The 27,547-nt window shown below is 40.2% G+C and overlaps 1 protein-coding gene across 5 annotated transcripts in view; it reads left to right on the plus strand.

Moving 5' to 3' along the window:
• The window catches only part of ASPH (aspartate beta-hydroxylase), a 91,881-nt gene that overhangs the window by 57,233 nt on the left and 7,101 nt on the right, over positions 1-27,547 (plus strand). For 3 of the 5 annotated variants that reach the window (XM_081917530.1, XM_081917527.1, XM_081917529.1), the window contains 9 exons: positions 5,512-5,547; positions 8,089-8,174; positions 9,536-9,622; positions 10,669-10,819; positions 12,342-12,478; positions 16,405-16,503; positions 17,734-17,823; positions 19,228-19,365; positions 26,635-26,770. In XM_081917530.1, coding sequence (XP_081773656.1) covers positions 5,512-5,547; positions 8,089-8,174; positions 9,536-9,622; positions 10,669-10,819; positions 12,342-12,478; positions 16,405-16,503; positions 17,734-17,823; positions 19,228-19,365; positions 26,635-26,770 — 960 coding nt within the window. Of the gene's footprint in view, positions 1-1,195; positions 3,371-5,511; positions 5,548-8,088; positions 8,175-9,535; positions 9,623-10,668; positions 10,820-12,341; positions 12,479-16,404; positions 16,504-17,733; positions 17,824-19,227; positions 19,366-20,695; positions 20,732-26,634; positions 26,771-27,547 lie in introns of those variants that run through there. The other 2 variants (XM_081917531.1, XM_081917532.1) reach the window with 2 other exon arrangements.

Here is a 27,547-nt window from a genome sequence, read left to right on the forward strand (position 1 = left end):
ATAAAAAGAATTTGGCAACTGGATAGTTGATGGAGTCAAGCATAAGGCTAAGGTTGTGATGGCAAAGATAAGGGCAACATTAACAGAATAGAGATTCATCCACTTAAATTTATATTGGGTGTGGTGGTCATGGCACTCTCCTGCAGCATGTGAAGTAGCAGTTCTATAGGCACAAGTCAGATGACCATATAATTGGGGCAAGCAGCACCTGTCCCTATGCAAGCGGCATAGCAGTAAAGCACACTGTAGCTCCCATTTTGTTATAAGTGGCTAGCGCTGCCTTCAAATTCAGTGCCTTTTCTTTATCCATATTGTTGCGTCTAATCAGTGAAACAGGCCACAACTGTGTGTATGTTTGGCCCGCCCAATGTGCAATAACTACAATTGATCCCACAGAATTGCACAGGATGTTATATCAGATGCATCAGCATAAATTTTCCTCTGCCCTGTTCCAAATACAGACATATAACAATCCAGGATGGAACCATGTAGATGAAGAGCTATGCAGACAGATAACGCTTGGTTTAGCCTCCACCCTGGTGTTATCTCCATGTTATGTCTTCACTTTTTCCCATATAAGTGAATGGTTGCCAGTTACCATTCTTGCAAGGCAGAGAAGTAAAATACTGCAATTGTAGAGTGTTGGGGTGTAAGCAAATCTGCCCTTCCATCCTTAGCACTGAATGGCTGACCCTCATTGCGAGGGAGTAGAGAGTTCTTACACTACAAGTATGCTTTCATGATAGTAATGCATTTTTCTCATAATATGTATGTATGGTCAGAGGCGTACCTAGGCTCCCTTGCACCCTTGGCAAGGAGAGTGGGCAGACTCCTAAACACTCTGAGCCAGAGTGGAGAAGTATGATTTCTGCGCGTCCTTGGACCTGCGCCTTTGGCAGGAGCCAATCTGGCCATCCTCTAGGCGCATCTTCGTATATGGCGTGCTTGTGTGTGTATGTGTGTAGTGGGGGAAGAGATTCTTGTTTTCTTGCTCAAAAAGGCTGTCCTTCAAAGTCTTCTGTTGCTTCCCCTCTTTATTAGATAGCAACTTTGTGTCTAAAACTAATGCAGTTTTAATAAAAGGTACAACCCAAATCCTTTGCTACAAAGTTGCATATTAGTCATAAAGAATATTTTTAAAAATAATTTGTATCATAGTTGGTCCTCTAATTTAGATCTCCCCTTATTTTTTCAGATACTTAAAGCTTCAAAAAGACTGTCCCTACAGCAGGAGGACCAGCCTAAACCATTCTCTACACAATGGGAACAGATGTTTGTTATAGACTTTATGCCGTAATTAACTAAGCAGTTGAGAAACTTGTGGTGGAGGGAGAAACACTAAAGGTGTTTCACAAGTGATGCTAGGAGACTTTCCCATTTAAGTTGCATCTCATGTAGATGTTGTTAATATGGTATTAGCCAGAAACAGAACACTATTTTTAAACTGAATATATATTCTGGTCAGTCAATTTGTAGATGCAAAAAAACTATTTACGCATCACTTGTGAAACTCTCTGAAAATGTGTAGCACTCAGTTCACATTTTAGTATACCTTTAGCATATATTTAGAACCCCAATATACATTTTTAACATTTTGTAGCTTTTAATATACATGTTTTTATTTTCTCCCTTATTAGTGACCAAGAGGTTGTAGTATCTGAATTTTACATGTGTCGTTCACATAATTGTAATATGCTATTTATAATGTAGCAACAAATGATTTAAGATTTTAATATATGTATATCTGTGGATACATTAAAATTTGGAAGCAATCTTAGTTAGCAAAGTTTTAAAATGTGATCAAATAGCATTGTGATATATTTACATTCTTTTATGGCAAACACTACTAAAATAGAGCTGTGAAATTTTGGCTTGGACCTATACTTGTTGGTTAGTAATTATTCTAGCTGAGCTCAGCTCACTTTAATCTATGTTCAGGTGTAGCAAACACCTTAATGATGGACATATCTACAGAATTACTTAAATAATTACACCACACACAAATGTTATTGTTGTAACCACCACTTCTGATGAACACTGAAGAATTCATAGCAATCTGGAAGTTTGCAGAGCTTACATTGAAAATCCACTTGGGCTTAATTTTTTGTTTTTGTTTTCATTTGCCCTTAGACCTGCTATTGTAATGCACTGTTTGTCAGCAGTTATATAGGCATAAGTACCTAAACTGTATTCCCACAACTGCTTAATCAACAGTAGCCCCTCTGAAATAAATGGGATTATTCTGAGGCAAGGGTTGTAGTTATCTGATGAGTCTATCTAATGAGTCAGAATATGATTAATTTGAACAAATATTCTTTACCAAAAATTGCTTATTATAAATATAAATCAGTATTTATTAATGAAATCCTTATTTTGCTCACAAATGAAGGTAAACTTAAAAAAAAAGTTAGGGGTATAGATAACTATTGCATGGTGCTGTTCCATTACAATAGATTCACATTACTTTAATTATTTTATCCTTTTTTGGCTCAGGAATAGTTCTCATTTTAATGCTGTGGCTCTGAGAAAGATAATCTCAGTTTAATCTGAGATATCAGTTGGAAACACTAAGTAGCATTGAAGTCAATGGGTATTCACTAGGATTATTGTGGAATCTTTGACTTGTGAACTGTAGCCAGCACTTGGAGATAATTAGATTTAATTTTTTTTTTAATATAGAAACATGAGTAAGGAGAAATGTGATGCATTTTTCTTGGGTTGGAATCCAATATATTGAGAGGTCTACATAATTTGTATGTAGCATATATCCTAGATTTCTGTGAGCATATTCCCTTCCCACATGGGTACTGCATCTGTGCATGAATGATTCCCATAAAATATAACAGAGCCTTGTTCTCACCACCACAAGCTGTGCACCCCACAGGCATTATACCAGGCCAGTGCAGGGAATGGGAGACTGTACAGGAAGGATCATGTCATTCATACTTTTCAGGAAGCAATAGTCCTCTAGTGCTGTTAATACCGATTGAGGCAAAGTATTGTTTTATCATTGATGTGTTTGCCACCCTTGACTCCTTGGGGAGGAAGGGTGGTATATAAATTTAAGGAATAAATAAAATGAAAGAATTGCATATTTCTAAGTGGAAGAGCAATAATTTTTTATAAAGCCATATTTTTAAGGACATGCGAGAAAAATAGGATTGTGTTTTTGTACAATAGCGACAATATATTTTTAGACTGCTGGAGTGAGAAAATTATTATGCTGTGATCAAGTTCTTAAAATGCTTATAATTACATAATTTTCATGTTTACACAAGTGTGCCATGGGGGCAAGGTAACGGGGACTTTTAAAAGATGAACTTTTTCTTCTGTGTAATGATTGGTTGCAATAAAGTACAAAAGAACCTTTTCACTGGTGCAGTCATTATTTTCCAAATCGCTGACAAAACATCTCTCTTCAATAACACTTTTGTGTCTTCTTTATACCATTTGAAATCACTAGTTATTTTATTATGCAGAACTGGTGGTTAAAACCAGCTTAATGTGAATTCATGTATGTCCTATATCTGCATATAAACTCCTACAGTTTATATGCTTGCAATCTTTTTTTATTCTGAAGTGTTCACCAGTTTTATCATAACCTCTTACCTTTCCCTATGAAACAGAGGCGGGCTAGTATCCTCCTTAGTGTGTAGGTTCACAGTGTGTGTGCTAAGGCAATATCTGGAGCTGATGGTGGATTTTGTTTCAATGCAGCAGCTTGTACCAGTAACTGTTCCTAGATGTTCCTAAATGCTTTAGTGATTGGGAGGCTTATACAGTGGTACCTCGGGTTACATGCACTTCAGGTTACATACATTTCAGGTTACAGACTCTGCTAACCCAGAAATAGTATCTCAGGTTAAGAACTTTGCTTCAGGATGAGAACAGAAATTGCGCTCTGGCAGCATGGCGGCAGCGGGAGGCCTCATTAGCTAAAGTGGTGCTTCAGGTTAAGAACAGTTTCAGGTTAAGAACGGCCCTCCGGAACGAATTAAGTACTTAACCCGAGGTACCACTGTAGTGAGCCAGGAGGAGAGGAGAACTAGAGTTGATTCATGAGCCATCATGAAGTCTTTTAAGGCACCATGGTGCTGGTTATATTACTTCCACCACATCCCTGTGTTATACTATGGATAGAATTGAGACAGATAATTTAACATAACCAGAGGAACATACTTCACATGAGCAACACAGAGTCTTTTGGCATCTTAAAGACTAAAATCTATATTATGACATAGTAAATATGTTAGTTTTTAAGGTACCACAAGGCTCTCTGTTTTCACTGCAGCAGATGAAAGTGGCTAACCTGAATTTGCTTCACAGGATGTTAGATGTTACAACTGAAAAGTGGTTAGCACCAAAACTCAAAGCAAAAAAGAAGCAAAATCTGGAAATGTATGGGGGTGGGGTGGGGGTGGGGGATGGGACTAAGATTCGTTTGTCACACATGCCATATAATGTGAATTAATTAGTAGGCTAAAGGTAGTTGGGAAATAACACATTACATATTTGTCTTGAACATAAAAAGGCTATTGAGTCCTGACAGGGTTGGAGTACTGTAAGATACATCTGACCTTAATTTTGCATATATATTTTAAAAACTCTAAATAACAACTTTTAGGACCACTTGCTCAGGATTTGAACTGCAATGGATATGGTGCTGGAGTTTAATCCTCACTATGGTTCTGAAGAAAATCACTCTATAGAAGCTATTATTAGCATCAGGAAGGGAGTTCCCACTCAAATCACATATGATAGCTCAAATCACATATGATATGCTCAAATCACATATGATAGCTCAGTTCATACAGTTGGAGACTGCACATGAACTTGACCAAGTATTGAGCACATCAATTGCCCAACATCCTACCAGAAGCAATCACATTGTGGTGGAGGGGACTGGCACCTATCAGTCTTCCCCAACCTTATGCCCGCCTTCCATGTTGGGAGCACAACTTCCATCTTGGACCATTGGCCATACGGTTAATTGTAGTTCAAGACACCTAGGAAGGTATAAGGCTGGAGAAGGTTGGCATGCATAAACCAGGTGCAAGGCATAGTGTAAAGGGAGCTGAAATGTTTGGTAAACTGAATTAAACCACCACCAACTGTTGTCTATATATAGAAGTCTGAAACTTCTATACATAAGCTACCAGTATATTCAAAAGAGAAGATGCAGGAAGATGAAAAATGTAATTGGTTTATTAAGTTAAGAGTCTATGCAGGCAAAAACTTCCATTCATTTGAATGAAGTGAATTGAGAATGCAATAGGTATGAACTTTATCCTTACCTTTTCCGGCACAACCAAAACAATTATTCTTTACTCTCTGCACATAATAACTATATAATATTATATTTGGACATTGATAGATTTAAAAACCTGACAATATTGCAAAATGAAGATATACCCATTATTTTGTGGGTATTATTCCAGTTGTATGCATTTTAAAAATAGCACTGTGGTGATGATACAAAATGTTTTTCTTTTTCTTTTTTACATATTCCAGGACAAAGTGAAAAAGAAACTCAGCAAAAAGAAAAAGGTAAGAGAATGTGAACGCTAAGTTTTTGCATTGGTGCATGGAATAGAGAAAATGTTCAATTATTCTATTGCTCAAGTTTTGGGAGTTTGTAATGGAGACTGCTTGGAGACCTTTGAGTAGCAAGTGACATAATCACCATCTTCCTTATGTTAGGACCCAAAGCATTGTGTTTAATTCAAATCAGCAGCCACTAGGCCCTTGACCACCTTCGAAAACCTTCTCCTGACAGCTGAGGAACACAGCAAAGGGGTGGTATCCACAATATACAAAATACTGCTCCAAAATCCCACAAACCCCCTTAACGCAATCAAATAACAATGGGAGGATGACATAGGCTATGAAATTAACCCCATTCATTGGACTAGAATGTGGTCTAAACCTCCCTTTAAGTCCATATCAGCCCAAAGAAGGTTTCACCCTGAAACTCACCTACAGGTGGTACTTAACACCATGGAAACTGGTGCTGATACACTCAGGAACCTCACCAAGATGTTGGAGAGGCTGCACCTCCACAGGCACATGACTCCACATGTGGTGGGAATGCCAACCCTTCTGGACAGCAGTCCTACAAAATATATGCAAAATAACTAAACACGTATTAGAAGTCACCCCAGAACTGGCCCTACTGAACACCTTCCAACATCATAATGACCACTCACATTATACAGAGGTGTCCTTGCTACATTTTTTGTCCCTATTATACAGCACTAGCAGAAGCAGGGGCTTTTCCTTGGATAGTTCAGGAACATGATCCCATATGGTGAATTGCTGACACAGTATCCTGAAGCATACGGGTGTTCTTGGAAAGAGTCCATGAAAGCATACCTTCCAAGTCTTGGAAAATAAGATCAAATGATTCTAATGACCTGTTCTGCACATTTGTTCCTTATGCTGATCATTTGTCATATTGTGGTAATAACCATAAACCTATAATGTTCGTAAAGGTAAAGGTACCCCTGCCCGTACGGGCCAGTCTTGACAGACTCTGGGGTTGTGCGCCCATCTCACTTAAGTGGCCAGGGGCCAGTGCTGTCCGGAGACACTTCCGGGTCACGTGGCCAGCGTGACAAAGCTGCATCTGGTGAGCCAGCGCAGCACACGGAAACGCCGTTTACCTTCCCGCCAGTAAGCGGTCCCTATTTATCTACTTGCACCTGGGGGTGCTTTCAAACTGCTAGGTTGGCAGGCGCTGGGACCGAGCAGCGGGAGCGCACCCCGCCGCGGGGATTTGAACCACCGACCTTTTGATCGGCAAGCCCTAGGCACTGAGGCTTTAACCCACAGCGCCACCCGCGTCCCATGATGTTCATATATTTAGCCAAATCCTTTAAAACAGGGATAAGGAACCCATTGTGCTCCAGATGTTGTTGGACTGCAACTCCTGTCATTCCTGACCATTGGCCATGCTGGATGAAGGTGGTGAGAGTTGGAATCTAACAGCATCTGTGAGGGTGGGTTCCCAAGGTTCCCAATTCCTGCTTTAAAATCAGGTATAGAGGTTCTTTGTTAATTGATCCTTAATCCTACTATCCTGTTATCCCTCCCTCCTGCAGGGAATGGAGTTGCTGACAAACCCAGTGGCTGAATGACTTTGAATAGCTCAGTGACTAGCAATGGCTTCAGAGACAGTTGTGATCTTTCAGATAGTTTGTAACTACTCTGGGCTGCAATGACGGCACCATTGCCTTTTTGGGTGCTGGCCAGATGCTCCTGCAACTTGCAGGAAGCAGGCGATAGCCACCAACTTAGATGGCTTTAGGCAAATTCATGGAGGAGAAAGCTATCAATGACTACTAGCCATGTTGGCTATATTCTGCTTCCACAGTTGGAGGCAGTAATACCAGTTAACAAAAGCCACAGGAGGGGAGATGGCTCTTGTGCCCAGATCTTGTTTGCTGGTTTCCCACCAGCATCTGGTTGGCCACTAAGAAAGCAGAATGCCAACTACATGGACCATTATCCTGAGTCAGTAGGCTCTAACTATGTTCTTGCATTCTTAACAATTTGGACTGGAAGACAAGAAATTTAAAAAAGAATGGGAAATGTTTATAATGTATATACAAAAGTAATGCAAACGGGTCAAAACATTAGCAGGATTCTAAATACACTAAATGAAATAGAGAGTATGGATAACTTAGGAAGACAGAATAATTGGAGAAATGTCAATATGCAGTTAAAATATAATTAAGAGGACCCATGGTTGGGATGGGGGGAAGTCAAGAGGGTAATCTCAATATGTGGAATTGTAAGATTTTTTGATGTAAGTTTATCTTTCTCTTGTGTGTTTTTCTTCTTTTCATTCTTTTCTCTCTCTCCCCCCCTTTATTTTTGGAAATTCAATTACACAGACACACACACACACACCAGTTTGGACTGGTCACAGCATTATTGTAACTGCGTAAATGCAAAAACATTACAGTTTTCCTCCTTATTGTTAGAGATTCTTCAGCATGCATTAAGGTGTTAAAGAAATTCATAAATAGTCAATTCTGAATTCTGGGAAGAAATGCTGTATTTCTTTTTAATCTCTTTTTTTCCTAGTGAAGAAAAAGAAACCAAAATTGCTCAATAAATTTGATAAACAGATTAAAGCTGAACTCGATGCTGCAGAGAAGCTGCGTAAAAAGGTAACGATGAAATTTGACTGAGCCTAAATTGGCTGTTGCTGGAGAGAACATAAAGATGGGCTGTAGCACCATGCATATAATTCTAGGCATAGAGAACCTCAGAAGGCGCTGATAAACACTGCAAATGGTTGTGAACCCATCTATTGGCAATGCTAGTGGATCACAATATAGGCTTATGTCTATTGTAAGGGGTAGATGGACAAAGACAGCAATTCAGTACTTTTAAAATGTATAGACTGTAGCTCAGTGGTAGAGCATCTGCGTTGAATGCAGAAGGTCCCAGGTTCAGTCCCCAGCAACTCCAGGAAAGGCTAGGAAGACTTGTCTGAAATCCTGGAGAACTGCCATCAGTGTAGACAAAACTGAGCTTGGTGGAATAATGGTCTGATGCAGTGTATGGTAGCTTCCTATGACATTTTATGCAACTGAACCTGGGAAGTAGGCCTGCCCAGGTAAAGTAAAACTTGCAGTTCTTCCAGATGTGATGGCAGCCTTGAGTTTTAAAATCTATATATTTTTCTCATATTTGCATACCTCTTCATAACCGATGCTTTCAAGGATTTCACAGCTGTGAAATAGCCCATAAGAAGGTACTTAAATAATTTCATTTTGATGCCTTAAATTGTGTATTTGATTTCAGTAAAACTCAAATGAATAACACCCATCATATTCAATCAATTTTTTTCTTATGTGTTTTAATAGCCCCCAATATTCATTCCCCCCCCTCAAGATGTTCACTTTAAGCCATTTCATAACAAAAAGGGAAATTTCAGGGATGGCCCCAGATGTTTCCCTCCCTGAGGAAGAGCAGTAAATACCACCTCCCTCTCCCTCTCTTCTGTCTCCTCTCCCCCCCACCCACCCTGAGCCCAAACTTAGCTGATTTATTTTAGCATCTAAGACATAAAATCCCACAAGCACCTCTCCCTGGGTACAAAAATATAATAACTTGTTGCTCTTCCACGACAGTCAAAATCCACTGCCTGTGGTCATCAACCCACTCTAGTGCTGATATTTTAGATTCCCCTGCCATTCCCTTCCACAATCATTTCATAATGTTAATATTTTATTTTTATTTAAGCAACAACAATCCCAACCTCATGCACTGTGTTTATTTAAAAGGTGTATTATACATTACCACACTATAACAGATAACTTCCCTAGCTGTCACTATAAGTGTTGTGTGACTACTTCCTTTTCCCACAAAAAATGTTTTATAAATGACTAAATTATTTTTAGGCACTTTGTTAGCTGGTGACTTCTCAGCACTTTTATCAGAAATGTAAATAATAATGAATGTTAATATTTTCCCTACACATGATATTTTGCAAATTACTTCAGATAACAATGGTTTTCTTTAGGGAAAAGCTGAGGAAGCTTTGAAGGCATTTGAAGCATTAGTCAACAAGTATCCGCAAAGCCCACGGGCAAGATATGGAAAAGCGCAGGTAAAGAATGAGCAAGCAACGTATGGAAAGACAAATTGTCTAGTTGTGTATGTCTCTATTTGTCCTAGACTATAAATCCAGTCATCTCCAGGATGAACACAATGGGGAATGTGAATGATCTTGCAAAAGGCAGCTCTTATTCAGTGAGGCCAGGACATTTCCCCCAGAGCTGTGAAACTTGCAGGTGGTTTACTGAATGTTCCTTAATCCTAGCACTGGTTGTTGTTTCTTCCATGCTCCTGTAACTGCCAATTTCTTCTGAAAGAAGGGAGCAGGTGACACTTCCTTTCATGAATAGAAGAGGCTTGGTAGCTCCTGTCTTTTCTCCTTTGGATGTCTCTCAGCTTCTTGTGTTACATACAATTAAGCAATGACATTCCCAGTGATTTGTGCTTATAGCCCATATTTTGTAGCCTTAAAATAACTTGCGCAACACTATAATCAGCTTGCTTGACATTACACGATGGAAATATGGAGGTCTTAACTGTGTCAGTTCTTCAATTGACAGCCATCTTAAAATAAATAAATAAACCAAAGCCAGCAAAATTCACCATATTAACCCTTTGTTAAAACAACTTTCTATCACAACTTTCCATCCAGTAAAGTCATTCTGAAATGAAAACAGATTTATACTACCTTTGAACAAATACTCGTGATTTGGTGACTGAATTCCAGAATAAAACAAAACAAAGCTGCAGGCATTTCAAAAGATGAGCACGGAAACAAAATACCTGTTTATTTTTTCAAGTCAGTGTTGTGGTTGGCTATGTAGAGGCTGTTTGCCAGCTATTAAAATACTTTTTTTTTCATTTTCCTTGCTGTACATTTTGGTGTATGTAGCCACCAAAATGCTTAAAGGTGTTTGTCCATTTGTACAATCAGGAATTCTTCTTCTTCTTTTTCTTTAAAATGAAAGCAGTGCATCTTTTTTTCCAATGACATTTACCAATCTCAAACAACTACCAATTGAGTAAAAACATGTTTTTAACAAACAAAAAGTTAAGTGGTGACTTGGGCACTGATGAATGATTTATGGTCACACACAGAGTGAGGATGACTTGGCAGAGAAAGCGAGAAGCAATGAAATACTACAGCAATCCATCAGTACCTATGGTGAAGTTGCTAGTCTACCAAATGTCCCTGATGATCTGGTAAAACTCACATTGAAAAGAAGGGCAGATCGACAACAATTTCTTGGTAAGGATCTTAAATCTGTACTTACTGCAGGTCAAATATTCAAAAATGCCCATTTTAAAGACTTTGTTGTTTTATTAAATGGATGATACATACAGCATATGTTTGTAAAGTTACATGAACGATAAACAACAAAATAACTGTTTGTGCAATGTAGTTTAAAGGGTAAGCACACACTAGAGATGTATATCATATAATAACAAGAAGATTTTGAAGGAGACTAGATTTGTTTACTGCAACTGAAACCTATTTGGTCTCAAAAAAATCCTCCTTGTGAATTTTAACATCATTTTTTCTACAGATACTGCTCAGTTGCTGGAATATTCTTCCAAATGATTTCTATCTGGATTTGACATTGACACTTGGTTTTAATATCCTGATAGGGGTGGGGTTTTTTTGCCAGTATTTGATAATGCATATTCAACAGTATACAGCTGTGTTGCCTGTACAGTGGTACCTCGGGTTAAGTACTTAATTCATTCCGGATGTCCGTTCTTAACCTGAAACTGTTCTTAACCTGAAGCACCACTTTAGGTAATGGGGCCTCCTGCTGCCGCCGCGCTGCTGGAGCACAATTTCTGTTCTCATCCTGAAGCAAAGTTCTTAACCTGAAGCACTCTTTCTGGGTTAGCGGAGTCTGTAACCTGAAGCGTATGTAACCCAAGGTACCACTGTACACAGCTTCACAGAGTCAAATCATATTGCACAGACCACAGATATGCTTGTACAAAAGCACCCAAAACCCTGTGTACATCACTGCATTTGTGTTTTAAACTGTTGGTCTCTTCCCAGTGGCATTAAATCACAGGCATGACTTGAAATGAACAGAAGTAGATAGAAACAGGTGTCTCCCAGATTCATGGAAAGGACAAATGTTAAGCAAATATCGTGAGCAACTGTCTTCCTGTGAGCCCAGGAAGTCTGAACATCCCCCCCCCCACTTGAATTAATTGCAGTTTATTTATACCCTTAATTAATGTAGTTGAAAAATAGCAGCAGCTTTAAACGTGCACTTTAAAGAACTGGAGATTAATTGCTGGCATATCTATCCACGCTGTGAACCCCCTTATTACCACTGTCCAATGAAAGCTGTGATATGAGGAATGCCACAGTTGTCCACAAGAGGTCTCCATAAGACTGACTGATACAACCCACCAGCTTGCTTTCCTAAGGCATAACTGTTAAAATTAGTAGTAAAAAAGATCAGTGAGAAAAATACTCATATATTTTTACGTGCATATTTACATTTTGTGTTATCGGTCTTTAGTAATGTACACTTTTTATATATTTAATCACTTGAGCCCATTTAACAGCTGAACATACTGTATTGCAGGCATGAGCAACATGATGCTCTCCAGATGTTGCTGGACTCCCATCAACCTCAGTCAGGATGGCCAATAGGCAGAGATGATGGGAGTCCAACCACATCTGGACGGAACTGGATTGGCTACCTCCTCTGCTATATCCCAGACTACTCCTACTTGTAACCAAGCTGTTGTTGTTGTTGTTTGTCCAATTCGATTAGGTCGCATGAGAGGCTCCTTGGTTACACTGCAAAAACTTGTTAGCCTGTTTCCCAATGATACTTCATTCAAGAACAATCTAGGAGTGGGTTACCTTTTGATTGGTGACAACAGCAATGCCAAGAGGGTTTATGAGGAGGTGAGCTTCTATTAAGAATATGTAAACTTTTTTTTTAAAGTACCACAGGTTGATCAAGGCTTAAGAACATTACAATTTTGAAAACAATAAAAGTATGCATCTGCCTCTTTATAGCATAGGTGGTGAACCAGTGGGCTGAAAGGTGATTGCCACAGCCCCGCCATCCCACAGCAAACACATCTCCCTCTGCAAAGGCTCCATTGCTGGGTGGTCTTACCAGACAGGAACCAGGAAGGAGCATTCTGTGCTGTTTCCTCATAGTAACGATTCCCGGCAAGAGGGAGTATGACTTTGCAAATTATGCAGATGGGGGCTTTCTTTTCCATTGTGCCAGTTGGGCCTGAACTTCCCTTCATCACCCAGGGCTGCAGTGGCAAAATCTGTACATCACAATCCTGGAAAATCTGTACATCACAATCCTGGGCTGAGAGAAAAGGGTTAAACCTCTTCATGCAGCCCAATACTGTGATGGACAAATCAGCCCATGACAGGGATGAGCTGAGGAGAGTGGTTTAAACTTCCCTGCCCAGCCTAGTGATGGAATTTCAAAGCCCAGTGGTGAGGATGAGTGTGTGTGCAGAGTGTGTGTTTTGTATGTGGTGCGAGTATGATAGGTGTTGGCAACACCTACCACAGGCAGGCAGTCCTTGGATTAGTTGACTATCAGGGTAGCCCTTCAGCCGAAAAAGGGTAGGCACCCCTGCCTTTTAGGCCATGGTACCCTCATTTCGACCAGTCCAAACACTGCAAATGTTTCCTCTTACGGTTGCGCTAAAGTGTGCATAGGTTATGTGTGGTTTCCCTGTTGTGTAGCTTCTTGTTCAAACTACAAGATACTTGCCTTTTCTAACTCTTCATTCCTTCGCATGGGAAAACTTGGCCTACTAAAAAGCATGTGAACAGGATTGTACCATGACTCTAGGTCCTGCTTGGACTTCTGCAATGTGCTCTACGTGGGGCTACCTTTGAAGGTGACCCAGAAACTGCAATTAATCCAGAATGCGGCAGCTAGATTGGTGACTGGGAGTGGCTGCCAGGACACATAACACCGGTCCTGAGAGATCTGCATTTGCTCCCAGTATGTTTCCGAGCACAATTCAGAGTGTTGGTGCTGACCTTTAAAGCCCTAAACGGCCTCAGTCTTGTATACCTGAAGGAGTGTTTCCACCCCCATCATTCAGCCCGGACGCTGAGGTCCAGCGCCGAGGGCCTTCTGGCGGTTCCCTCATTGCGAGAAGTGAGGTTACAGGGAACCAGACAGAGGGCCTTCTCTGTAGTGGCACCCACCCTGTGGAACACCCTCCCTTCAGATGCGAAGGAAATAAGCAGCTATCCTATCTTTAAAAGACATCTGAAGGCAGCCCTGTTTAGGGAAGTTTTTAATATTTAATGCTCTATTGTTTTTTACACTCGATAGGGAGCCGCCCAGAGTGGCTGGGGAATCTCAGCCAGATGGGCAAGGTATAAATAAATTATTATTATTATTATTATTATTATTATTATTATTATTATTATTATTATTATTTATTGGTAGACATTCAAATCTGACTGTATGATAATGCCACTGAAGGCAACTGAACCTCATTGAAAGTGAGGGCATTGCTTCCTGAAGTAGTCACTTACATAATTCCAGCCAGCTGCAGTTTACATCAATTTAAAAGCATATCTCATTAACAAAATGCTCAAAGATGCTACATTTTAAAAGTTAAAGAATACATGTGAAATGGACTGATGAAGAAACAAAGTTAGGTATCCCAGTCGGAGTATCATAACTGATTTGAAGTTTTAATATAAAGTTTATATGTAGCTAGTTCTGTACCCTATAAAATAGGGATGAGGAATGTGTGGTGCTTTGGATGTTGTTCACTACAACTCCTGTCATTTTCTTTGCCATGCTGATTGGGGCTGATGGGTCTTGGCACCCAACAACTTCTGGAGGACCTCAGGTTCTGCACTGCTGTTATGAATAGAGTCTTGAAATCTGACTAGAGGCATTGCAATGTGGTTGAAGACCCATGAAGCCCGTCTGCTGATGCCCAACGAGAATCAGAAAATCCCTGCACCCTCTCTTCACCTCCCTTCTGTTGGCAAAAGGGTAGCACTAGAATGAGAAGCTGTGGGTCAGCAGTAGGAATAACTTCTAGGAAATCTCTGTGTTCATGGTTGACCTAAATTCTGTTTTCAGCAGTTTGGTCATGTTGAATCTTTTTTCCTATTTCCCCTGCCACACACACCTTCAGCAATGAACCTAAACAGTGAACTTTGAATCAAAGAATTTTATTCCTATAGCTGGAATTCAACCCGATGGGAAACTTGTCCATTCTTGGCGAACAATTTTTTTAAGATCTTCCATTGTATCACAGCTTGAAGGCAGTGTCAAGAAAGGGATAGCATTTCATTTTTCTCCGATTAGCTATTTCCCCTTTGAATCTAGTAGTCTGGCACTGAGACACAATACATTAAATATAGGCTTTGTAAAAATCAAAGCTGCTTTTGTTTTCAAAGCGCAATAGATCTTGGTTTAACTTTCTTCAAGGGATTTCTCTAGTTCAAGAAATTTGAAGGCAAACGCTCTGTCTCCCAATTTGTGCCACAGATAGACGAGTGTTTTGAGGTCAGTCCTGAACTCTGCATTAATTATAGTTAAATGGCTGAAGGAGACACAGTAGCAGGAAGAATTCCCTTCCTTCTCTGCTCCCACAGTTCTGTGTACAGTGGTACCTCAGGTTAAGTACTTAATTCATTCCGGAAGTCCGTTCTTAACCTTAATCTGTTCTTAACCTGAAGCACCACTTTAGCTAATGGGGCCTCCTGCTGCTGCTGCTGTGCCACCGCACGATTTCTGTTCTCATCTTGAAGCAAAGTTCTTAACCCGAGGTACTATTTCTGGGTTAACGGGTTAACCTGAAGCATATGTAACCTGAGGTACCACTGTACTAATTAAACATTCTTTTCATAAAAATCCATTGTGCAAATGTCAAAGCTGATGTTTGGTATGTTGTTTAAAAATGAAGGCCATACCATGAATATCAGCACAGCTTCTTGTCCATGGCTGAGGATGGAACGGCACCTTACATGCAGCATGGAAGTATTGCCAAAAATGGCTCCCCTCCTGTTTGAGTTTCCCCCCTCTGCTCCATTTAGGCTCATTTAACCCAGCAGGTGCCCGCCACATATTTTTTTTAACTACAACTCCCATCCGCCTTGGCTATTGACCATGTTGTCTAGGACTGATGGGAGTTCTAGTCCAAAATATCGGGGGGCACCAAATTGGCGAAGACTGATTCAGTCTATATCATGATATCACCAAGTTGTGAGTTTCCCTGCCTTTAGCAATGGGAGCCAATAATGTGGAGTGAGACATGAAATCTCATGACTTGATAAAAACACATCACAGGGTATGTTCCTTATTTTCTTATTTCTTTCCTTCCTTCATTATTTCATCCTTCTCTTCTCCTGTCTCCTAATTTATCCCTTCTCTATCTCCTTTTCTCTTTCTCTTTTCTTTTTCTTTTTAGTTTTTCGTTTTATTTGATTAACATTTTAATTTTGATAAAAAATATAATAAATAATATTTGTGTTCCTTTTTCCAAACTCTAATAAAATTTATTTTTTTAATGCAATTTTGAAGCATCTCCATGTGACACTCAATATGTAATTCCAGCCTATATGACTGTGCTGAATTAGTCCAAGAAGTCTGCTGCATGACCTTGCAGGCAAGAGAAAAGGCAGGGACAATTCCAATTAGACATATATGTTCAATAATGCATAGTCAAAACCCTTAGCCAGTGGTCTGCTTGTGGACTACTAATGGAAATAAATCCTTATTTTGAGCCAAGAACTAATATATAGCTATGTCTCTGTAAACAATTCAAAATCACTGCAGAGGTAAAGCCCTAATTATTTTTTGTTTTGCTTTTTCACAGGTTTTGAGCCTGGCTCCTAATGACGGCTTTGCTAAAGTGCATTATGGCTTCATCCTGAAGGCAGAGAACAAGATTGCAGAAAGCATTCCCTATTTAAAAGTAATATTTACATTAGGTTCTCCTTCTTTTGGAAAGCATAATAAATGGAGGAAATTATATGTGAAGGGTCAAAATTGTTCTATTTAATATTAGAGGGTCATGAAAACCTCCTTTCTCCATATGAACTGACCCAGATCCTGTGATCACCATCTGAGGCCCTTTTTCATGTGCCTCCTCCACGAGAGGTTCAGAAGGTGGCAACACGAGAATGGGCCTTTTCTGCAGTGACCCTCCACTTGCAAAATGCTTTCCCCAGGGCACCAGGTCCCTTTGCTATTTATCTTTAGGCACAAGGCAAAAACAGTCCTCTTCAACCATACCTTTGGTTAATTAAACAATCAATGGACTTTTTAACTGTGGGGGGTCTTGGGGTTTTTTGTTACAAAAATGGTATACATTTTTGTGTTTTTATATTGTAAACTGCCCTGTGATCCTTGGATAAATGGTGGTATAGGATGATGATGGTTATTGTTATTACTACTACTACTGCTATCACTACTATGTTGATCCATCCCCTGAATGAAAGATCTCTTTTCCAGGATCGGGCTTCAGGTCAGTTATTTAGCACTGCAACTTACTCCCTGCCCTCTGAGAGCCAGTTCACACAACCACGTTTGAGATGGTTCTTCTGAAGCAAGTTCCCATGTAGAGACATTTTCACAAGTCCATATAATCATGTGAACATTTGTGGGAGAAACACACCATGGCCACTCTCCACCCCATTAGAAATAGTAGAGTTGGCACACAATAGCAGAGAAGACATGGGGGAAAGAGGGTGATAGATAATTGATTATGCATCCTTTGAAGGAACAGAAAGCGTGTACACTATAATACATTATAGGACATTTAAGATAATATATCTTTGAGAAAGAATTATATAAATACAAGTATCCTATATAGTAGTAATTGACTTACTGTCTGCATGTGGGCCTTTAGGCAGCCCAAATGACTGTACAATTTAATGTATAAGCAGCCTTGGGGGAATCCTTAAAGTTTTCAGAAGTACAATAAATCTTTATGGTGGGGGAGACTCAAAACAGCTTGATGGACATGGAATGATGGAAAAATTGAAAGCTGGGGAAATGGAATAGAGTTTCCTAGTAAAAGGCATAGCTGGCTCAAATCCTGAATAGCAGCCATCCACGCTACTACATTTTGTTAGCTGTGGAACTGAAAAGTGTTTTTAAAACACAAAAATGAATAACTGGCATTCTTTTCTGATCCCTCTAGGAAGGTCTAGAATCAGGAGACCCAGGCACTGACGACGGGCGCTTTTATTTCCATTTGGGTGATGCCATGCAGAGAGTTGGAAACAAAGAGGTAGAGTTTAATGGAGGTTCAATGAGTTTCATCTGAAAAGGCAAATAAGATCTGAGCTGACTTTGGCCCTAATGTGTCAAGAGTGTGAGATTGGTCAGGAACCTGAAGCAGGAAGAACAGCAAAGAGCCAAACTCCAAATGTCATCAGAGGCTATGATGAAATTGCAGGTTGTTAAGCAGACAGAAAGGTTCAAGGGAAGACTTGGAAATAAATAGGACTGTGGTCTTAGTCAAACCAATTAGAAGAAGCTGACTCTACCTAGGGAGTAAGAGCTGGGTATAAATCCAATTCAGTTTTTGCATTAATTCACACAGCCAAAATTCCTAAAGCTTTTTATGTGGACCATAACAAAAGGCTGAATGGTCGGAGGCACCCTGCATAAAGAAGTGGGAAATTCCCAGTGCAGTGGTGTCTGAGATGGCATTGCAGTGAGTGAAATCCAATATAAGCTATGTTTATTTATGAATACACTTAGCTAGATCACACCAAACTGCTTCCTAGTTACTGATGTTTAAGTAGGATTCCCCCACCCCATTTCTTCTGTAAGGAAGTGCATAGAAATGGCTACAGAGAAGACGCTTAGTTAATTGCCCCCCTTTCCCCCCTACTTCTAGCAGCATTGCTGCAAAGACAGCTTAAAACCTATTTCTCTGTACCTCCGTGTCTTTAGAGTCCAGTATATTGAGTTCCTTTCTTTCTGATGTAGTTGAGTGGCTTACTGGTTATAGGATTGTGGATTGACATTAGGGACAAAATTTTAAAGAAAACTTTCAGCATATACTTTTTGATTAATTTCTGCACTTCTGGTAATTTACTGAAGTAAGAATGATGAATCAGATTCAGCTGCAAGGCCAGACCCTGGCATCCCACAACTCTCATGGGCCACTGTGGGTGTGGTTTTGCAAAATGGCCTCACCACTTAACTGCCAATACTGGTAGCTTCCCTGCAGACATTATCCACGGAAGGCAGATAGATTTTTTTTTTTTACAGGAGGTGACAAGAGAATACCGTATGATGGTAGAGAAGATGTATTTGTTTTTTTGTGTTTTATTACAAGATGGGTAGAACTGGAGCAGCATCCTAGTAGGAATTTCTATAGGAACATTCATATTCCATGTGGATGGTGGGTATGCTTGAGTGCCACTGAATTCTTTGGTGCTGCAGGTTTTCGTGGAAAAGATCTTAAATTGTTTGTATCCACCTCTGTTCTCTTTTCCCAAATCACTGCATCTCAGCTGGTTATTTGTGATGATGCTATAGGGGAACAATCACTAAGCAGGCTGATAGCATCATTAGCATGCACAGAGGAATTTGCTAGCATATGATATTTGTTATTGATTTATCCTTTTCTGCTGAAGTGTAACTAATGTAAATGAGCTGTTAACAAATTAAAATCTTCTAGGCATACAAGTGGTATGAACTTGGGCACCAGCGGGGTCACTTTGCATCTGTCTGGCAGCGCTCTCTCTACAATGTCAAGGGTTTAAAGGCTCAGCCATGGTGGACAGCAAAGGAAACAGGTTATACGGACCTGGTCAAGGTGAGCAGTATGCCATCTTTTACTATATAGATTGTTATCAGCAGAAATTTCTGCATATTGCATGATGCCAAAAAGAAAACTGAAATTATTTGCAAGCATAATGCATACATAGAAAAATGCAAGAGGGAAAAAATAGGAGATAAAAATACAAAAAAAAAATAATCAGGATAAAAATCTACATTTCATTTTGTCTGAAGTAGATTCCACAGCTGCAGTTCTCTGAATACATACTTGGAATTAAATCTCATTAAACACAGTGGAGCTTACTTCTCAGTAAGCATGCATAAGATCAGACTTCAGCAGACAGAACAATATGCTGCTTTATTCCTTGTGCCTGACACCTAAGCTTGGTTCCAGACTTGAGTCATACTTAGAGTAAAAAGGTAAAGGTAAAGGGACCCCTGACCATTAGGTCCAGTCATGGCCTACTCTGGGGTTGCAGCGCTCATCTCACTTTATTGGCCGAGTGAGCCGGCGTACAGCTTCTAGGTCATGTGGCCAGCATGACTAAGCCGCTTCTGGCGAACCAGAGCAGCGCACGGAAACGTCATTTACCTTCCCAACGGAGCGGTACCTATTTATCTACTTGCACTTTGACGTGCTTTCGATCTGCTAGGTTGGCAGGAGCAGGGACTGAGCAACGGGAGCTCACCCCGTCACGGGGATTCGAACCACTGACCTTCTGTTTGGCAAGTCCTAGGTTCTGTGGTTCAACCCACAGCGCCACCCGCATCCCTTTTCATACTTAGAGTAGACTTTATTGGCCAAGGGAGCCGGCGTACAGCTTCCGGGTCATGTGGCCAGCATGACTAAGCCGCTTCTGGTGAACCAGAGCAGCGCACGGAAACGCTGTTTACCTTCCCACCGGAGCGGTACCTATTTATCTACTTGCACTTTGACGTGCTTTCGAACTGCTAGGTTGGCAGGAGCAGGGACTGAGCAACGGGAGCTCACCCCGTCAGGGGGATTCAAACCGCTGACCTTCTGTTTGGCAAGTCCTAGGTTCTGTGGTTTAACCCACAGCGCCACCCACTGCCCTTTTCATACTTAGAGTAGACCAACTGAAATCAGCAGGACCTAAGTAAGTCATGTGACTAACTTTCAGTGGGAGTCATAGTCCATTGTGCAACATTCCTTCTTCTGGTAAGGGAATGAATTGTGGAAGTGAGAGAACACAAAAAAATGTACATGCTGGACCACTTGAGTTTTTATGGCCATAGTAAGTCTGTAATTTACACTAATTACTGGGAGGCAAGCCTTAAATTGCTGAATGTTGTAATTAGTGGATAACATGCCAGTTTGTTTTCCCTTGTACTCTCATAACTCTTAGAGGCTTCACTGGGACGTTTAATTGCAGAAGGTAGACAACATCAGGCCAACTGAATAAATACAAAACTCAGACAACAGAGAAGAAACTCATCACTGTTTGTAGCCCTTGAGATAGACAGCTAAATTATTTATAATCACTATTCTCTGCTATTGTTAAAATACGATTTAGACTCTGTTATTAAATCATCAATTATTGTTCTTTTTTCAAAACGTCAGTGAGATTTCCATTTCTAGAACAGATTATAGAGGAACTTTAGAGGCTGCCATCTATTTTAAATGTTTGCTTTTTTTCTTAATGTTCCATGCTAATAAGAAGAAGACTTATACTCCCTCCCCCTTTTAACAGGATCACACACATTATTAAATTTTGTTGTCCCTGTAAAAGGCTAAAACATCTGGTTTTTCTGAACATGCTTTAATGTTAGCATGGATAATGTTCCCTTACAAGAAATGTTCTCTAGCATGAATATCCTCATTCATTTTGACAATCACCATGCTTTCTTGTAGGAAAGCCCTGTTGAAATCAATGGTCCGTAGGGTAAGTTTGCACGCTCAAAACTCAGGTGGGCTTCTTAAATCTGCATCCCATGATGGAATAGTCTGGTTGTTTTGGAGACTAAATGAACCTTGATTTATTTATTTTTGTTCCCCCCAAGAGAGCTAATGCTTGTGTTTGGCCATAAGGTGCTACATCAAGTTGCACCTAGTGGCACAATGTAATCATGACTAGTTACAGGACGCCAGTCAGAAAAGGGGAAAGACACCCACATGTTCTCATTCAGACACAGATCATGAAACAGAACCCATGGGTGCCTGCTTCCGAGCTGTAGGCTCATAAGCATGTATATTCCAAGATGCTCATTATCAACCTTTTCTTTCCCAAGAAATATTTATAAGACTAAGGCACCTGCCTTATTCAAGAAGTAGCAGACAGACCTGAAAATAACAATGTTTCAGAGCAGCAGACATAATGCTATTTCTTTGGAAGTGATCCATTTTTGTTCACTTGTACCCACATATATTTATAGGTACACACAGAGAGAATGAAATTCTTGCACTATCAGGAAAAGATTTGAGTTACCTTAAAATACGCGATGCTTTGGATCTTCACAGTTTTTTTATTTGCTAACAAATATATTCACAAAAGCCCAAAAGTTCTAGAAGCAGAAACCCCCACAGAGGTAAAGAAAAAATTGTCTTGGATTAAGGAAACTTTAAAGAGCCATCTTCCACTCCCACCTGCTCCCTTTTGCTCCCATTGTGGGTATGTTAACTTTTTGTAGGCATACAGTGGTGCCCCGCAAGACGAATGCCTCACAAAACGAAAAACGCGCAAGACGAAAGGATTTTTCGGTTTTTGCGTCGCTTCGCTAGACGATTTTCCCTATGGGCTTGCTTCACAAGATGAAACGTCTTGGAGTTCTTGCGAGTTTGTTTCCTTTTTCTTAAAGCCGCTAAGCCATTAATAGCCGCTAAGCCGCTAGTAGCCGCTAAGCCGCTAATAGCCGTGCTTCGCAAGACGAAAAAACCGCAAGACGAAGAGACTCACGGAACGGATTAATTTCGTCTTGCGAGGCACCACTGTACTTTTGAACACTTGGGTCCATTACATACAAAACCTGCATAGACAAAGACACAAAGCATTGCAGTACTTGGAAGATTTTATTTTTTTTAAATCAGTATATAATTTTCACAAAGACAGACCAACTGCATGTGGGGGCACTTTCTTCTTTCGTTGCTGATTTTGGTAACTTAGTTTGAGCCAGGTGGGGTCTCATTGTCCAAATTCCATCTCCCCAAGTCTTCATGTCTGTAATTTTCTCTTAGTTTGTATATGCACCCCCAAAAAATCTTTCTGGAGAAAATACCAAATAATGCCTTACATCTCCCACCTCATATTTAATTTTAAATGAGGGAATTGGACATTATCTTCAGGTATCCTGGTATTCTTTGCAATGTCGCATATTTCATGTTGTTCTATTTTTAGTCAGAAGAGCAAAAAGCTTTTCTCCATGTGGAATCACAGCCGTGTAATCAGTCTAGCTAATATTTGCTAACTATAAAAAACAGAAACCTGAGTGAGATGCATGAAGCATCATGATGAAGCAGTGCAGTGATATGGTACTAGAGGGGCTGTTCCTTGGGTAATACTGTCAACTGATGTTTATCTGTGCTGTTTTGTATGCATAACAGCCTATGCTTCTGCTGATGCACGTATATATTTTGCTCTAATTGGTGTTATGTTTTAGATGCCTGAAGTAGCTTGCACAGTTGGAAGTTTGCCTAAGGAATTAGAAATATAAGTTGCGAAGACATATGAGAAGAACATTTGTAGTCCTCATGCTTCCATGTTAATGCTGTATAAAATTATTTCAATATTTGAAAAAAGGTAATTCTAGTAATGAGCTGTGTTTTTGCTGCAAGCGAAAAGTGCCATAACGTTCTCAGGAGAGTAGTAACAAGCTTAATAAAGACAGCTGTTTCAGTCATTTGTGCTTCTATGCCTTCTTACTTATTAAAACCGAGAAATCCGGGCAAGTTTTCTCTCTGCAGCCCATGCAATCCAAATTTGTGAATTTGTTTGCAGAAAAGGTGCTCAAAACAAACCGACTTGGCGGCCTTTGACCTTATGTACAGTGCAAAGTATTTGTCTTATTCATATTCAGTCTATTCAGCGTTGAGCCCGGTTTATAGACTAATGTTAAAAATGTATTTTAATGTGTGTCTGTCCTATTTGTATGTAAATCTGGCTGTGGAGTGTAAGATTCAAAGCACTGAAGAGGCATAACAGTGCTGACCCTTCCTTGAAGCTCCCACACTCACTTCCAATTGCTTTCTTCCCAGCTGGCCCAACTTCCAGTATCAAAGCTCACTTTGGAGCAAAGTGATTCGAAGGATGGACTTTGAGAGTAGCAGTGGTGGATTCATCACTCCATGATCTTGTGCCTGTTTGGTCTTCTGAATCACATTCTCCATGCTAGCTTTCCATCTAAATAGGGTGTTTGGAAACACAGTTTTGCTCACATCACCTGCTTTTTGTGCCTCCGTTTAACATCATGGAAGTTAATATTGCTTAATTGGGGCTTAGGCACAGACTAGATGCCATGGTTTGCACATGATGGGCCCTTACGTGCTTGATTTCTGTTTATTAAATAGTAGTTGCAGAGGGACCAGGATTATTCCTTTCATGGTCCTAAGCCAGATCACTCCTCCCAAGCTATTTAGTAAAACAAAAAAAAAAAAAAAAACCACCCCAAAATGCAAGGGAGAATCATGGGCATACCATGCTGTCTAGTTTGGCTTTTGACTATGGTTACTGTTTAGCCAAGACTAAACCATTTCACCTGTGCTTCAGTTCAGGTATATCTGACAGTACTGGGGAGTGTGTTCTGAGAATAATCAACTTGAACCCACTTTGCCCCACATTCAAGGGATACATGTCCCAGCCCCAGTGTGCTGTGCATGCCTGCTCCACTTCTGACCAAGCCCCACTGATGTGCTGATGTGAAGAGAAATACTGCCTTTTACTTTTCCCAAAATGATATGTAAATAGCAAAGTTTCCAGCCACCCCTCATGGCAGCATTGGAGTGGGGAGAGCTGGAAATGCTGGTTTTGCTTGTGTGTGTATTTGTAATATATTTGTATACACACATACCTACGCCATACCCACCACTATCATGCAGCTCTCAGAAAGGTAGCTGACCATCAGTGAGGCGCTCAGGCTGAAAAAGTTCAGCCACCCTTTGTCTGCACAGACCGGCAGCAGCTCCCCAAATTTCTCTGCGAGTGCTGTCTGGAGATGGTTCCTGAGAGCTTTTGCAAGTGAAGTATGTGCATTTTGTTTTCAGGTGTTCAGGCTAAATACTTGAAGATGGCTAGCTATTTCATTTATTTTACTTAACTCCCTTAGAAGTTCAAAGTGCCAACAATTCAAAAAAACAGTAATATAAAACAATCACACCTAATAATGAAATATTAGCATGAGAAACTAGGACCACAATAACAATTACCAGGCAGCCATCAGAATTAAAACATCAGCATACCAAACATACCCCAAAGGAGGAAGTGTTCAGCCAAAGGCCACCCAAAACAGTTACACCCGAGGAAACCTGGCACAACTCTCTTGGCAAGGCAGTCCAGGGTTCATCCTTATTGAATTGCAGCACTGCACAGGCCATAAGAAAATCACCGTTCTTATCTGTGTTTCATATAAGGAAAGCTTGTGTTTAACTTGAGTAAAGCTGTTCCCTGTGTTGGTGAATTGATATTCCTTTACCTGATCCTGTCAGCTTCTGTTCTGATATCCTATAGTACATTATTATTGATTCAAGCAAATCAAGTGGTACCTTTGTCACTCCTCAGTATATTGTTTAGATTACATACAGATCATTAAAAGTATTCTAGTGTCATCAGAAATATTGTTGGCAGCAAAAAGAAAGAAATAAGGCAGGTAACTTTGTACATTTTCCTAATAATGCTGCTTTGACATTTAGGAAGGATCACAGCAGTGCCATTCTTAGATAATAACCAACTAACTGGAAATGATTGATTAAACAATGTCCTATATTGTCAGTTTGCAAAGCAATCTGGAATGTCTTTGACCTGTGTGATTGAGTTAGTTACCATGCAGATTTCTTTCTACACTTGAGGGAGGCTCAATAATGGTGCACATATTTCACACAAATGAGGATACCTGAGCTTTCCCCAAGCTTTTCAGGGAATGAATCTCAAGTGACTGAAGAACTAGTATCCATGGAGAACTGAAATTCATATCTGTTGGACACCAGAATTGACCATTCTGCATAAGAGAGACCATGATTCAGTTCCCTTTTCGCCGACACCTTGTTACATTGGGCATTGCCAGGTGCTGGTATCAGTCATTAACCACAATATATTTGAATTGCTGTTTGGAAATGAAAGCAGTGCCCAATTAATTGCATGGCACATAATCTGGCTTTGCAAGTGCCTCTGTGATGTTAAATAGCAAAAGAATTGCCTGGCAGACTAATGCACAAATTGAATCATTTAGGCAACAGAAGATAAAGATTCTGTTTTGCTGATGAAATTAAGTTGTAAATTAAGAGGATTAACTCTGCTTAACATCAATAAGTACATAGAGAATCTGTGGAAAGCTTTGTTTGGGAAAATGTGATGATGGCAAGTTCTATTGGTTGCTTGAGTTAAGTTTGTGGACTAAAACAATGCCATTACCCTTTCTTCAGGGAATTCCTGTAATGCCATTAAACAGTATGTGGGCGAGATAGAGGTGGGAAGGCCTTGGGATCTCAACATTTGTTGAAGTAATATTGCTGTAGGAGTTATTCCTGCTTGATGCTTTAGCAGCAAATCAGAAATTTGAGGGAAGTGCCCTGGAAAAGAGGTGCTCCTCTAACTTTGCACCTTGGGCTATGGGAATGTTCTGCTCTCTCAACTTGTCTGGGGCCAACTCTTGCAACAGAGTGGAGTAGGGGAGGGAACACTGAGGATTTCACATGTCATTACAGACTTAAAAGACTTGTGTACATTGTGCTGCATTTATTTCTGGAATTCAAAGTATTGTTCTCAATGCTCTGTTAGCTCTCTTGGTATTGAAAACTCTGGTGTGCTGTGACTGTGAAGATCAATACTCTTGTTAGCGCATAGTATTAAATGATCTGCTGAACACCCCCCTCGGCTAATCAAAAGCAAATTAAAGTGGAGGCCACTTTGGTAGGTGGCTGGGGATTATTGAAATTTTTATGATGCGAAGGTAATTGAAACTAAGAAACTACATGAATCGTTTTGTTTTAAAACCTTAACTGAATGGAAAATGGAAAGCTTGTTAACGATGCTAAATGCTTTCTTACTGCTGCTGTGTATTTTAAAGGTAAAAATAAATAAATCAGAATGCTCTTTAAATACTAAATTAATGTATTCTTTGGTATTTTTTGCCTTTTCAGTCCTTAGAGAGAAACTGGAAGGTGATTCGAGATGAAGGACTTGCTGTGATGGATAAAGGAAAAGGGCTCTTTCTGCCTGAAGATGAGAACTTGCGGGAGAAAGGTGACTGGAGCCAGTTTACTCTCTGGCAGCAAGGTTTGTGAGCGCTAATTTCCCCCTCTCTCCGGTCACTCAGGTTCCATGCTGCAATTTTAATAAAAGCTGTCATTTTAATGGAAATGGGTTTGTTCCTGTGAAGTCAGACTGCAATAAAATGAAAATGCATGGCTATTCTACAGCAAGTGCTGGATCCAATCTATTTGGGCAAGGTGGCCTCAGTGGGCCCACATCCTCCTTGACACTATCACCACTTTTTGTTCACTTGTCCTTTCTCTCTGTGACCAACACATTCAGCCTCACAAAGGGAGGGGATGAGGCAAGTGGAAGCTGCTTACCCTTCTCATTCCTGCCATTGCCCACTTTTGTGCGAGGAAAGTAACTGACAGCAAAAAAGAGGAACAGCAAGTCCAGGAGGCACCTGAGACTTCCTGATACGAGGATCATGCTTGTCCACATGGCAGTAAAAAGTTAGAAATTGTCCTATGCATGTGACTGTTGTGACATTTTTATAGAGACATAAGAAGCCGTCTTCTTTTTCCCTTGTTCACTTCCTTTCCAGCAGAGTGATTTACTGTCAGGCTCGAGGGATTCTCTCCTCCCCCAGTAGCATCAAGGATCAAAGAAGAAACAAGAAAATTCATATTTGTGGTTTTATTCAGTAATCGTGGAGCAAGGAAAACAATCCAGTCCTTAACTCCATGGTGACGTTGCTCACTCTGAGCCCATCCCCTTTCTCCAGCAACAGCCCGTGGCTCCATGGGAGGCTTCAGGAGTCAAATGTCGTTGAGCCTTCGCTCTTGAATTCTAAGTGAG

This window comes from Podarcis melisellensis (assembly GCF_964234715.1).
Source record: "Podarcis melisellensis genome assembly, chromosome: 7".
Taxonomy (NCBI): Eukaryota; Metazoa; Chordata; class Lepidosauria; order Squamata; family Lacertidae; genus Podarcis; species Podarcis melisellensis.